General features: G+C 42.4%; 1 protein-coding gene across 1 annotated transcript; it reads right to left on the minus strand.

The window, feature by feature from the left end:
- Window positions 1-648: 648 nt before the first annotated feature.
- On the minus strand, window positions 649-14,417 carry LOC143301028 (uncharacterized). The gene is made up of 6 exons (XM_076615029.1): window positions 13,596-14,417; window positions 12,453-13,418; window positions 12,100-12,270; window positions 8,983-9,079; window positions 6,024-6,141; window positions 649-700 (listed from the first exon to the last, which is right to left on the minus strand). Exons 1-6 carry the CDS (start codon window positions 14,415-14,417, stop codon window positions 649-651), a joined length of 2,226 nt encoding a protein of 741 aa, XP_076471144.1.
- Between the last annotated feature and the right edge of the window lie 235 nt (window positions 14,418-14,652).

Consider the following 14,652-nt stretch of genomic DNA (forward strand, 5'->3'; position numbering starts at 1 on the left):
CCACGCCCTCCTGTCCTTTGCTGTCAAGTGCGATGAAGGCATTTATGCACACAAATACACGCACACTCACTGTAGTGTATCTTAAGTGCCTTTTTCCTTGACAAACAGTCTTTTAGGTAGTGCTGTGTATTGATGTGTGCTTAGCTTCTTTACTAGCTTGCGTATGACGGAAGTTTCCACAGAGAGTACTTCAATAATTGTTAGCTGAGAAGTCCGCTAAGAAATAAAGAGAAAGCTGTTTGCTCTGCAACAGTGAGTGCGGTGGTAGTTTTCAAATGGAGGATTTGTAACAAGACAGCAGCAGGACAAGCCCGTTATGTTGGTGTTGTGTGGATAGAGGCAGGTATTTTTGTGTGTGTGTTTTTTTAATCCTGAGTGTGAGTGATCACACTGCACTCTGCTGACGTTTTGAGTGGGGCTTTATAAATGCTGTACTTTTTACCAAGCCGTAGGGATACTTTAATTATCTGTGTCTGACACCCTTTGTCTTTGGTATTGTTTGTGCTGTGTAGTCGGTTGTCTTGTGGCATTTGTCTGTGGTGTTACACAGATATACCAGACCTGCGCTCTCACTGGCTCGACAGGTCTGGTGTTAGGAGTGTGAAGTGATTACCCTCCTAACCTGACCGGTGATGGTGTACAAGTTGTTCACAGCAGCACCTCAAAGATGTACAGTTTTCTCCTCACAGTGACCAGCTGTCTGGATCAGGAGCAGCGTGACTGTGTCAGTGCGCAGTGTTTGGTTTTGTGTGTGTCAGGTGTCCATATGGGAATTGCCACGACAACAGAAATGTTTGTCAGCGTCTGTGTGGGAAATAGTGTTTTGGAGGACAGAAGCGAGTGAGAGGAGGGGGAAGTGTTATGCGAATAACACGCGTGTGGTAGTGAAGTGTAGTTGATGAGACAGACGTCTGCAATACATACATGTGGCTGATGCCTGAGCGGAGGGGAGTGGGAAGCAAGTGAGGAGTGGGGCAGCGCAGTAGAACGTCTGGAACATGAAAGAGGAGGGAGGGAGGGGGAGATGCTCCCAAGAAACTGTGCCTTGTTGATGAGGAATGAATGGGCGTGAGGTGAAACTGATCTGCTTGGCCTGCACTCTGGCTACAGGGAGTTTGCGTGTTGGCGTGCGTGTAGATTCGTGCATGAGCGCGCTTTTGTGTGCGTGTATTTATGCGGATGTGTCTTTCAAAACGCACATTGAGAAACAGGGACATGCTGCGTGCGTGTTTTTTTTGTTTGTGTTTTTTTTTTTTTTTTTTTAACATTAAAAAGAATATGTTGCACACCCCTTTTTCCAACTTACCGGAATGTATTGAATATGCCCATAAGATTTTTTTTTTGTGCTTCATAATGCCATGAGTACTGGAGAACTGGTGTATATGTGTATAGAGCTGTTTGTACTGTCAGTCTTTAATGAATTTTTGAGCAACATGACCCCTCTAATCTGCTGAGGAAAAGAGAAGGGGGGGGGGGGGGGGGGGAGAAAAAAAAGATAGGGAATTCCTTGTTTCTACAATTTGAACTCCTGTTGGGTATCTTCTTAAGACAGGTTTATTATATATTGTTGAGCAATACTAGTTTACATCATGACTTGAACCCACACTGCTTATTATTTCATCATACATATATTAAGAAATCTGTGCTGCTTTAAACAATGGTCGGCTTTGTAAATTTTGTGTTCACACTAGACTGGTAGTCATTTTATGACCATTCAGAATACAGCTCTGTTTTGCAAAGAACTATGCCTGCAGATACTTGTGGTTTAACTAAGCAGTATAACACAATGTCTGGTGTTAGTGTGACCATTGCAGTGAGAGAGGGAGAGAGATGCACTGATATCATGTAATATGCTGTCTCATGTCATTATAGCTTTTAACACTAACTGATAGAGAGACAAAAAACAATAACAACAGCGTGTTGTGCTGTATACTGCTATTGCTGTCGCCCTTTCTTTCACCCTATGGCGAATATTGAAAAACATATCTGAAGCAGTATGGAAAACACATTAGGATCGGAAACCAATCCAGAAAAGCTAACATTGAAATAGATGCTTTCTGGTGAAAGGTGCATGCAACATGATTTGAAAAGGTTGAATATCAGAATCGGATTTGAAAGCGTACATATCTTCTGAATCATTCTGAAACAGTACAATGCATTCTAAGACTAGTGGAAAGCATATCAGTAAATGATCATGACATACAAATATTTCACAAACACACCAGTGGTTAGCAAGTATAATGGATGAAAGATGAAAAATATCTGAACCACTGTATGTGCGGTAAAGGAGAATGGGATCTGCCATCTTTGATCAGACATTGAGCGTCTTGCTGTTTCACAGTCGTGCAGTGATGTTTTTGTGCCTTTGTTGGGCACTTTGGAAGGTGGTTCAGTCGATACCGCATGACAACATTCAGGAAATTTGCATTGAATACTCCAAAGACAGTAAATTTATTCCCCTTTTGGAGCATTTCTTTTTTTTTCTTTCTTTCTTTTCTTTTTCTTTTTTCTTTCTTTTTTTTGGGGGGGGGGGGGGGGGGGGGTACTATTGGTTTATTCACAGAATGTTTTAAATTGTTTAACAAGTGATCATTTCAAGTTGCTTTTGTGGGTTTTTTTCATTGGTATATTGACTAGCTTTGTTGTTTAGCAAAGAAATGTGGTATAAACAAGGACACACCGGAGACAAATATATGTAATCAGAAATAATCGACAAAAGAATAAAATCTGTAACTCATGTTAAATCTTTTTTTTTTTTTTTTTTGCTCTCCATCCCAGACATACTAACTTGGTATGAAAGAAGAAGAAGAAGAAAATGATACACTGAATGTATAGATGAATTATATTGATTAAAAACTGTAGACCAAACTGTGTAAAAAATAAAACAAACTCAACAGATCATTAAAAAAAAACCCCAAAAAACAAAAACAACAACTGGCAGGATGTTTTCCCTTTGTACCCCCCTCATCCCCCCTCCCTACCAAAATCCTATGCCCTTTTTTTTTAGAGGAGAAAGGGTTAAGCCGTGCTGTTGCTGATGTTATAATAATTTATGAATGCTGACGAAAAAGGAAGAAGACGTAGTACGTACTGATGCTTCACTGTGATTCCAATCCCAATCAACTCAGGAAACCATTGACTGACTTAATTAATTAAGAATTAATGATTGAGTAAATGAATGAAGGAGACATGTAATTGATGTGTGCTGACGGCGTGCTGTGTCCTTGGGTCGGACACCATTCCACAGCCGGCTGGTGGCCCAGAGAGGCTTGAACCTTCTTTTCCCCATGCTGCCTCTTTAGGCCTTCAACCGCTGATCCCCTTTTTTTTTTTCTTCCTCTTTTCTTTTTTTAAAAATTGTGCAAGTTTTACTTTGGTTTAAATGCAAGTGGACCCTTTCCCAACCCCGCAACTGCATGTCATTTTTGCATACTTACTTATGGTTCCAAGCCAATGCATTTTGTTTTTTTTGTTTGTTTTTGTTTTGTTTTTAGTGTTCTTGGCAGTTCATTGTGCTGTAGTATTTTTTTTCCCCCTGATAATTATATATATATATATATATTGTAGATGATCTTGTGTTTCCTTTCTGCCCACATTCGTTTGTGTCAGTGCGGTTTGCCGTTTTGTGTGTAGGGTTGGTCTGATGGCTGGGTTTTGATCTTGTGTAAATGGGTTGCTGTGTTATGTGTGTGTGTGTGTAGGTGCTTTACTTTTTTTTGAAAAAGTCTTTGTTTTCTTTCTGTCAAGTTGGTTTCTTTTTTCATGTTTTTTTTTTAATTTTATTTTATTGTGACCTGTACTCTGTATGGTTGGTAAGCTGTTGTTTGACTGGTGGAAGGGGTGGGGGTGAGGAAGGTAAACAAAGAAAGGAAGGTGGTCTGCTATATGAATGTCTTTTTTTTTTTTTTTTTTTGTTGTTTTTTTTGTTTAAGCAGTCATGTGTAACAACCATGCTCATGATACTGTTGATAGTTGATGAAAAAGTAGGAGGAGGCAAGGGAAAATGAGAGGTCTTGTCTGTCTGAACTGAAGAATTATTTGTTCAATAGGTCTTTGGCCAAATTTCCGAGTCATGATCGTGCTTCTAGGGAGATCTGATAGCGACACAGCACTGGTCATGGTTGTCATAGGTGTTTCTTTTTTTCTTTTTTCTTTTTTTGCCAGGTCTTCTGTGTAAAGCACATTGAGCTGCATTACACAAGATTGCGTGCTGTGTAAAAATTGATTCATTGTTATTGTCATTATTGATATTATTTTCTGCACTGTGGCTAGTGTTGGTGGTTGTTGGCTAGGGCCAGATGGCATAGCTATAGATGGTGCAGTACTTGCTGCCTTTGCATGATGATAGAAGTGAGTCTGACAGTGTACTAGCCTGTGCTAAATCCAGTGCTGCGGTTGTTTTTGTCAGTGAGTGTTTGTGTGTGTGTGTTATGTGTTAAACGTGGGTGGATTTGTTCACGACGATGATTGATGATCAGCTGTCTCTTTCCTCACTCCTACTGCATGAAAAAATGGTGTTAACACATATCGCAATGCTGGCCCCACAAATGACTTGACTTGCAACTGATGGAAGTCTTTTTTTTTTTTTATGCTGTACTCTTTTCTCTCTCTCTCTCTTATGATTATTATTTTATTTTTTGAAATGTTTTGAATGTGAATGGGACAACAATGTTCTGTTCTGTATTTATTGTAGTAGTTTTTTAGGCATGTTAGAATAATCACCATGAGAAAATATTTTATTTCAACCTTTTTTTTTTTTTTCCCCCCACGACAGATGATTTTTGCACAATATTTGAAAAAATCTATGCAATCTTTTGGGCAGGGAAAGGGTGGGTTTTTGGGGTGGGTTTGGGGGGTATTAGATACAACAGATAACTGGGCAATGGGTGGGGGGGGAGGAGGGGAGTGTCTGCGTTGACATCTTTTTTGGGCCTAGAGGCAACAGGAGCTGACAACGAACAAGGGTTTCACCACGGCCCCCGCAGTGTGTTTGATTTGGACATTGGTACAGCAGGCACCGCACACACAATCTGTACAACAGTGTTTGAACCGTAGAGGAAAATGTGTATTGGGTGGAATGCAACAAGATGAACAATGTCTTGTTTTTGTCTGTAATTACTACTTTTTTTTTTCCTACCCTCTCTCTTTTCACCAATTTTGTACTGAGTGGTTGGCAGTTCATTCCGGTTACTTCTATTCAATTCTTGTCGTGTGCGTCGCCCCATTACCCCCACCCACCTTGTCCGTTTTTGGTCAGCAGCCTCCTCTCCCCCTTCCTCCCTTGTCTCATTGGAACTTTTTTTTTTTTTCTTAACACCCGTTTGGCCTTTTTACAATCATCACAGCAGCTGCTTCCATGTGAAGGAGAATTGTTTGGATTTTACTTCCCTTACCCCTTGTTTAAGAATTGTTCCATTTCATTGGCGTTGATTTCTTGTTTTGTATTATAGCTTGGGTGTTGAACAACATTTTTTATTTCTTTGAAACTCAGATCATCATCATCATCATCATCATCATCATCATCATCATCAGTGCGTGTGTTTTATTATTGAGATTATCGTTGCTTTACTGAGAATGAGATATAATATACAACTTGGAGGACAAGCTATCTGTATAAACTTCTCTGCAGTATACGTTTAACATTTTATAGTCTGTACTGCATGTGTTATTTGCTTGAAAGGATTTTATTGTTGTTGACAGGTATTTTCTGTTGGTGGAGTTGCATTTTAAATTGTTTACTATTGTTTGTAATTTTTCTTCAAATTTTGAAGTGAGTGTTTGGGCATCTTGCCAACCCGGGGAGTGTGATTTGATTGCAAGTCTTGGATTTTTTGCAGTAATGGGTTTTTTTTTTCATGTTTTTGGTTACTCTATGTGGTCCAGCCTGTTCTGATTTTATTCTCTCTCCTCTCCCCCTTTGATGATTCTTTCTCCTCCCTCTCTCTCTAGCATTACTAACAAAGGTTGAAATGCATATGTGTACATTGCTTTCTCGACCTGAATGAACTTGTAATGACATGTACATTGTCGGACCCAGAGGTTGTTGAATGCTGATCTCAAACCTTGCATCGTAGATGGTTGTCTGTAGCCAGGTCCTCAGCTGGGCGTTAGGTGGAACATGAACCTCCGGGCAGATAAGTACTGAATAGTCACCACTAACGCACAAAAATGTAACAGTGTGAAATCACCACCACTGCCTAACGCACACAGTGGGCAGCATTGCTTTGGTGTGATCACTTGATAAAGGGGGAAAGTGTTGCTTCATTGTGCATTGCAGGGATAGATGGTCTGACTGCTGTCCAGTGCTTTGTGAAGTTGTACACAGTGATAACTGCATTTTGACTGCCCCTTAAATGGCCCTTGTGAGACAATAAGGTCTCTGCAGCCTAACTGCTGACAAATGTGATGCTGTATTTTGCAGTAGGTGGGCTGGCCGTTGCCTGAACTTCAGGAAATATGGGTGCCAAAATTTCCGCTTGGCAGCTTTGATGTCGTAACCTGTATGTTTAGTTATCCAGTTCACTTAGTGGGGATTTGCCGCAGCAACAGGAAGAATAATTAGCAGTTAAAATCATTAGTAACCAGACCTGGAGTCAGAAAGAGCTGGTTGCTCATTTTACACTGGGTTGGTAGAACTTATTAACGTATAGTACAAGTACATAAGGCTTATTACTGATATGTACAATGTTACTTTTTGTTTCAATTTTGTTATGTCTTAAAAGATACTGCCTTTTCTCCTATACTTCAGGAAAGGGATATGTATTTGAAGTTATTGGCTCTTAGCAATGCAGTGTGGTTTCCTTTTCCCCTCGTTTGGTCATTTATTGTGATTTTACATGACATGCGTGTGAGTTTGCATCAGAGGAAGAGATGAGTGGTTTTGCATGAGGGGAAAAAAGGTAAAATGAAGAACGATAACTACCCTCATGTTCCCCCCACAACACAGTAGTTGTGCTTTTCATTTACAGACTAAAAAGCCTAGATTGCACACTGAAGACAAAAGATTCGAAAGGGCATAAGCAAAGGAGGTGATACTTAACTGCAGTGGAAGAATCCAAAGATTACCAGCTCTGTGGCATAAAAGACCTCTCAGTAATTCCACTTCAGATACAATTATATGTGCTGACTAGGCCCTTTGGCCGGACTGGAAACTCTCATAAACAAACAAGCAGCAAAAGATAGAAATGTCCTGTATTTTTAAACGGGCCATTGCCTGGATATAACACTATCATTGACAATGGTAACCCACAAACCAAATTCAATATTCCCAGGTCTTTCAAATTTCTGTAGTGGCTTGTGGAGTTAGTGGTAGAAAATCAGCAGACTGCTGTGTTGTGGTGTGTGTGTTGGTGTGGATGCGATGCCTGCTGGGTCTCTGAAGACTGGTGGCTTTACCACCATGTATATAGGATGTATATTTACATAGTTGCTGATCAGCGTGCGTTTGATTGATGCTTAACATCATACCACCATCTTCATCTTTTTCTGTACATAGCCCCTGGTTCTTGGTTGTCGTGGCATAGGATCAAATGACGGGGAGGGTGGCATGTTGTACTGCACAGGCACTGGTCGAGTTGTGGCTGTGCTGGTCTGTACTACGGTGTGTGTGTGTGTGTGAACGAGGGCTGGGATGGTGTGTGTCCTTGTGCGTCCAGGTCTCGTCTTGCAGTCCTCACAGCAGTTTTTGTATTATACCAGTGGCCTAGTTTTTCAACCTCGGTTCTCTTTCTCTCAAAACAGTGATGTTAATGTGGTCTTTTTTTTTTCTTTTATTTTTTCAGATCTGATAGTGTTTCTTTGCTTAATACAGTCTGGGGGTTGTTTTGAAATTGTTTTCTTGTGTGTGTTTTGGGGTTTTTTTGTTGTCAATCTGTCAAATGCAAAAAGATACTGACTGAAGCAGTGAAGGAGAGGAGAATGATAAAACTCCATGACCCTGTTCTGGGCTGGAAGTAATTGCCCTCTGAGCTTATTTGATTAAATGAATATGGTATTTCTCCTGATGTTGGTGAAATAATGATTATATTTTTATCCCCTCCCCACCCATATATATATATATATATATGTGTGTGAAATTGTTTTATAAAGGAAGAGATGCGTGCTGAATCCAAACACTTTTGTGTTCGTGTTCAGGATATATATGTGTACAATACTCTGCATAGAGGGACACATCAGCCAAAGTTTGATAAGGGGGAACACACTGCCTGTGCACTGAAATGTTTAAATGTGGCCTGTTTTGTGTCAGTCACCAAGTGAGCCATCATCACTGAATGCACTTGAGGTGTTAATGGTCAGGTGTTTCTTGTTCCAAATAATAATTAGTTGTATTATGTTGTTTTCACTATGCACGATGACCTGATTCTCCTGACTTGAGGTATGTTTCAAAAACTATTTGGGAAATGATTACATTTATACATGGAAAAAAAAGATTTGGTTTGATATGATTGTTAATTGTGATTTTTGTTTGTTGTTTTTTTTTAGTAGAGAATTGAAAATTGCTGATTGAAACCAGAGGCTACATAAGGGGTTTTTTGTTGTTGGTTTTTTTTTTGTTTTTTTTAATTATTGTAGTTTAACTTGTTAGAATTTGCTTTTCATTACAAAAAGCCAAGTGTGTGTGGACTTAAAGATATCGTCTTCCACATTTCAGGTATGAGATTTAATGTGTATTGTTTCAAGTAGGATTTTATCACTTTATCTTATCAAGAACATTGTTTTGCCCATCTATCTGAGATCAGAACAGAGACCCGTTGCCATATACATTAAGAAAAATGTTTATGTATATTTGAGAGTGGATTTCTTTTCCTGTTTCTGTTAAGCCATTAATTTTTGTCTTATTGCTATGCAGTCTCAAAACAATTTGGAAAAAGAACTTGCATTCAGAAAGCCTTTTATTATTTTTTTTCACATTTGTAATTTTTTTTCCACCTTCCTCTTACATTTGGCTGTGTTTTCATGAAAATAATATATTCTGCAGTTTACCAAGCTGTTTGTGTGTGGATTGGTCAAGGTATGGCAGCAGTGTGTTGTAGATGTTGAGGGTGTGAGCGAAGCTGGTCCTGTGACCGCCCCCATTCTCCTAGGGTGACACGCCATGCTCTCTGCCAGTTGTTGCCCCAATGGAGAAATCCTCCTCGGCAGGTTTCAGGTCTTATTCCAAAAGTACGAAGGACATTGGTGAAATGAAGTCTCAGCCTTTCGCTTGTGTGTGTGTGTGTGTGTAAAAGGTAACCAGTTCAGTGGAAGATCGGATGGATGTGTCCTATATCATATGTATGTGTATGATAGTCGTGTTCGACTATGACCATCAGAAAAGCAGAACATGTGTATATAGATCATCATTGTCGTTGTTTGGTGTGAGGTGTCATAATTATATATTTTTTCATGTGACAAGTCAGCCGTTTTCAGCACTGTACATTATGGAATAAAGGGAAAAACGTTACACTGTGGTCTGCTCTGTGCTTGTATTTGCGTGAGAGAGAGAGAATCATATTAGATTGTGAACGATGTGTGTCCAGGTTGTGGGGAAAAATGTATATGTGTGTGTAATATCAGTGACAGAATTTCATTGCAACCTTTCGCAAGCCTGTTAATCAATTGAATACTATCCCCACCCCTCGAAGATTTATGTTGAATGAGAAACAAAAAAGTCATCTGGGGTGTCGTGTTAGAGAACAATGGAGGTCACTGGAAAAAAAAAATCTCAGACATGTTTCTTGAGAGTGTTAACTCTTTCAGTCCTAGTGTCTCCTGTCTGGTGCTGTCCGTCAGTCTAGACAGCTCCTGTCTGCCTTTGATGAATAAAAATTAAATAAAAACAGCTGGCAATATCTACATTTTTTTCCCTCAAGACGGAATGAGTACGGCTCTTCGCTAATGACTGCTTGCTGAACTGGGAAATCCAGTTTCCAGGACCCTGCAAGCAGATCTCAGAAACCTATAAGAATGGGCAAAGAAGTGAGGCATGCATTTCAACGCCCAGAAGTGCCATCTGCTCTCCATGAAAAGCACTTCGTCCTATCTCTATAGCCTGGGAGGAGTAATTGTCACGCGTGCTAAAGCGGACGTGCACCCTCCCCAATATACCCCACTACAGACGCCACAACACAAGCCCACACAGTTAACGAAATTATGTAATGCATTTAATGATTGTATATGTCTATAGATGTATAAATTTAAAAAAAAAATTATCAAGAGCATACAAAAAAACAAAAACCACCACCACCCCCCAAAAAATTTTAGTCTTGTCACATTTTTTTCGTAAGGGCACTGGTAGGTGCGATGTCAAACCACCATCACAATAAGCACAGGATGGTCTTTTGTTTCCACGAGAAAAAAAAAAAAAAAAAAAAAGATTAAACACATGAACATAGGAGTGTTGCTGACGCTGGCGGACGGAAGACAGGTCACCAGTATGGAACGTCAGCGGATCCGTCGCCGGCTCCGAGAGGCGGGTGGTCTGGAACCACCATGTTTCAACTAAAACATCTACAAAACTGGCAGCACCCAGCGAGGAGCGCACAGGAAGACGCACTGGCAGCCCAAAACCATTGATGAATAATTATTTCGAAAGATACCAATTTTTTCAAATATTTTGGAAAACATACGTTATATTTTTTATTTTATTTTATTTTTTTTTTTAAGTGAATGACATTAACAACGGTTGCCGGCATCTTTTTCCGCACGCCTCGCCGCCGTAAAAACAGACTAATAATTATCTCCCTTTCTTCCAGTATTTCACATGTCTTAAAACAAAATCATTTACCATATACAACAGTACTGTTTTCTACAAGCATAAATTTACTTCCGATGTTAACTCGTGGCCTCTAGTTGGACGAGCTCCTTAAACCTTAAAAATCTCCAATAAAATTGTCTTGAGCATGTAAAAAGCAAGATATCTAAAATTACCCCCTTCCATTGGAAAAACTCCCACTTGGCAGACATGTCAAAAATATAGCTCCCCAATTCTTAAATTTCAATATTTATTCCTTACATTTCCAATATAACTTTTTAGCAGCATGTGACAACTCCTCTCCCCTTCACAGGCTCATAACTTTCACAATAATAAACAATGACAAGAGAAGGGTCACAACAAACAGGAGACAGAAAATACAAACGTTAACAATGAACCACGACGGAGAAAAAATACATAAACAAGACTGGAACACAAGCTCCTACCTAGAGCAACGTGACGTTTCCCCACGATTCGAACGGAGGCACAACACCTCAAGACACGCGCCAGGCAACTGGAGAAACGCTGACAGGACAAGAACAAAAGTCACCCACTGGCCACCGCACAGTGTTCCGTAAACGAACAACGGGTGTTAACATCGAAACACAGATGAACAGTTCCACTGGCGGACACAAAGTCGTTTACAGAGGAAAAAGAACGAACATCAGCCGCTAAGCGCTGGTTTTACCACTGTCCTTCTCCAAGGACTGACTCCCTTCGAGTGAAGCTAGGGACAAACCGGCGAGGAGCATTTGAAACACTAGAACTCCGCTCACTCTGTTCACTCAGCTTCCTATATATTTTTTTCCCCGTTCAATTGCACGAGACACTTACAAACCATAGAAAACATGACACAACAACACGATCTCACTACGCTCGAACGCAAGGGGAACACACACGATGGAAAACGTGCACGTGCATAAGAAACACACCCGCCTCTAAAAATAATCCAGCGACCCACCGGCCCTCCATAAACGTAAAAAAGAAAAAAACAGCGGAACCATTATGTCGTCCGTGACAATACCCCCCCCCCCCCCCCCCTCCCAAGATTAAACCCCTGGTTTAAATCAAAAACAAAAAACAAATAAGTCACGGACTAATAATGTACAGCAGCTACCTATATACATGTTGGGGCCACATTCAGCATGGCTCTGACTTGCAGCCAAGGCGACATAATCAGCAGCCACATTGTCTCTTCCAGGAATGGCCTGGACGACAAACCTGAACGGCTGCAGCTGAAGTGCCCATCGGGTAATACGCCCGCTCGCTGACTTTGTCCTTTCCATATACTGTAAAGGGGAATGGTCTATTTGTACAACAAAATCTGTCCCATACAGGTAGAACTCAAACTTTGAAACTCCCCACACCAGTGCCAGACACTCCTCTATCGTGGGGTAGTTTTTCTCTGCAGCCGTCAGCTTCCGACTGGCGCACGCCACAGGATGCAGCTCCCCATCACTCTGTTGGAACAGGACTGCTCCCAAGCCCGTTCCTGATGCATCGGTACGGAGCACAAAAGGTTCCCTGGAACGGGTAATCTGCAGACGGGTGGCGTACAGAGACGGTCTTTCAGGTTAGTGAATGCTTGCTCACAAGTCTCATTCCACTCCACCTTCCTTGGACGATCGCCCTTTGTCAGGTCAGTCAAAGGTAATGCGATTTCAGAGAAATGAGGGATGAAGCGGCGGTAGTAACCCACCAACCCCAAAAAACTTCGCACCTCTTTCTTTGTGGTGGGGCACGGCGCCTCTCTAATCTTTGCCATCTTATCCTCCTCGGGCCATATCCTGCCTCTCCCTATGCGGTGACCCAAATAGGAAATTTCAGAGCTCCCCAACTCACACTTAGTCGGGCGAGCAGTCAGGGAACACTCCCGTAGACGCTCCAGCACTGCACAAATCACAGTGACATGTTCCTCATTTGTGACAGTGGCGATGAGGATATCGTCGATGAAATTATCGATATCATCAGACCCCAGCGGATGCAACAGCATCATTCGTGAGAAAACCGCGCCTGACGTGCAGAGACCAAAAGGCATGACTCGCCACTGAAAATGACCCTCTGGAGTGGAGAATGCCGTCTTTGGACGGTCTTCTTCCTCCACGGGTATCTGCCAGTAACCCTTCGACAAGTCGATTTTACTGAAGATTCGTTTCTGACCCAGCTTGGAGAACAAGTACTCGATTTCTAGCATGGGTTCTGCATCGAATTCTATGATTTTGTTGAGACGTCTGTAATCGCCACAGAAACGGATCTTGCCGTCTTTTTTCTTCACCAATACAATTGGGGAAGAGTAGGGTGACACGGATGGCTCAATAGCTCCCATGTTCAACATCATCTTTATTTCATCCCGGACCGTGTCACGCTGAGCATAAGGCAGAGGATATGGTTTTGATCTGATGGGCACATCTAAAGACAGCTTTATCTTGCAGGTCTCCAGCTGTGTCCACGCTGGCAGATCAGTCAGTACATCGCCAAACTCTTTAACCAAGAGGCGTAACTTATGCACCAGCTGGTCTGACGCACACCCAATGACAACGTCCTCGGGACCTTCCGTGGGCTCCAACGGAATGACGGGGAGATCTTTACGCCAAACCGGGTCTCTCCCTTCCCCTTCTGACTCCTCAACCACCACAGCCTGGATGGATGCACCCTTGGATTCATCAGCGTGTCTTTCAATGAACCGCTTGAGCAAGTTTGCGTGGAAAAGTTTGTCTTTGACACCCACACGCAACTTGTAGTCAGCCTCGCCCACTCGGTCTGACACCTCATGTGGTCCTTGCTATGCTAACTCCAGCTTATTAGCCTTAGTCGGTCGGAGGATGTGAACTTTGTCACCTCGCTTGAACGTTCGTGATTTTGCCTTTGCGTCGAAATGACGCTTGTAGCGAGTGGCTGCTCTGGTCAGGTTCTCCTGAGCCATTGCACAGGACTCGGCGATCCTGTTTCTCAGATCCACCACGTACTCGGCAGCTGTCTTGACTTCCTGATGTTCTGGGTGCACCCAGAGATCGCGCAACACCTGCATAGGACCTCGCACCCTTCTCCCGTACAGCAGTTCGAAAGGAGAGAATCCTGTGCTGTCTTGGGGTACCTCTTGATAAGCAAACAGGAGTGCTGGAATCCAGCGATCCCACTCGAGTGTTTTTTCCTGCGCCAGACGCCGCAGCATCTTTTTCAGAGTCCCATTGAACCTTTCCACAAGACCATTACACTGTGCGTGATATGGTGTGGTCTGAAGTCCTTTAATTGCTAGGAGACGATACACCTCTTGCATGATCTGCCCAGTGAACTGAGTTCCCCGGTCAGTGAGGACTGAGTACAGAATACCAGTCCGTGTCCACAGATTGAACACAGCCTCTGCTACGACCCCTGCGGTGATAGTACGTAAGGGTACTGCTTCTGGGTAGTGGGTGGCAAAGTCAACCATGACGAGGACGTAACGACATCCTGACTCTGAAGCCGGCTTGATGGGGCCGATGATGTCTAAACCCACACGCTCGAACGGTTCCTGCATCAGCGGCATCTTAACCAGAGGCACTCGAGGCACTCTTCCCTTGTCAACAGTGCGTTGGCATTTGGGGCATGACTGGCAGTATCGTGCAATGTCTGCACACATTCCTGGCCAGTAAAAGGAAGCAAACACCCGATCCTTGGTCTTCTTGGTCCCGAGATGCCCTGACATCGGAATATCGTGACCTAGCGACACTACTGCCTTCCTGAGAGTCTGAGGGACGCACACCTGGTTAATGACTTCATGACGGCCTTCGAACTTCCGCAACAAGACACCCTCCTTCCTCCAGTAGTACCTTGCCACCTTTTGTCTGGTGGCTGACGGCCTCATCACACAACTCGCGTGCTGCCGCCAAAGAGGGGTCACACTCTTGTAACCTGATCAGATCAGCACGGGATGTCCCTAT

This window comes from Babylonia areolata, chromosome 27 (assembly GCF_041734735.1).
Source record: "Babylonia areolata isolate BAREFJ2019XMU chromosome 27, ASM4173473v1, whole genome shotgun sequence".
Lineage (NCBI taxonomy): Eukaryota > Metazoa > Mollusca > Gastropoda > Neogastropoda > Buccinidae > Babylonia > Babylonia areolata.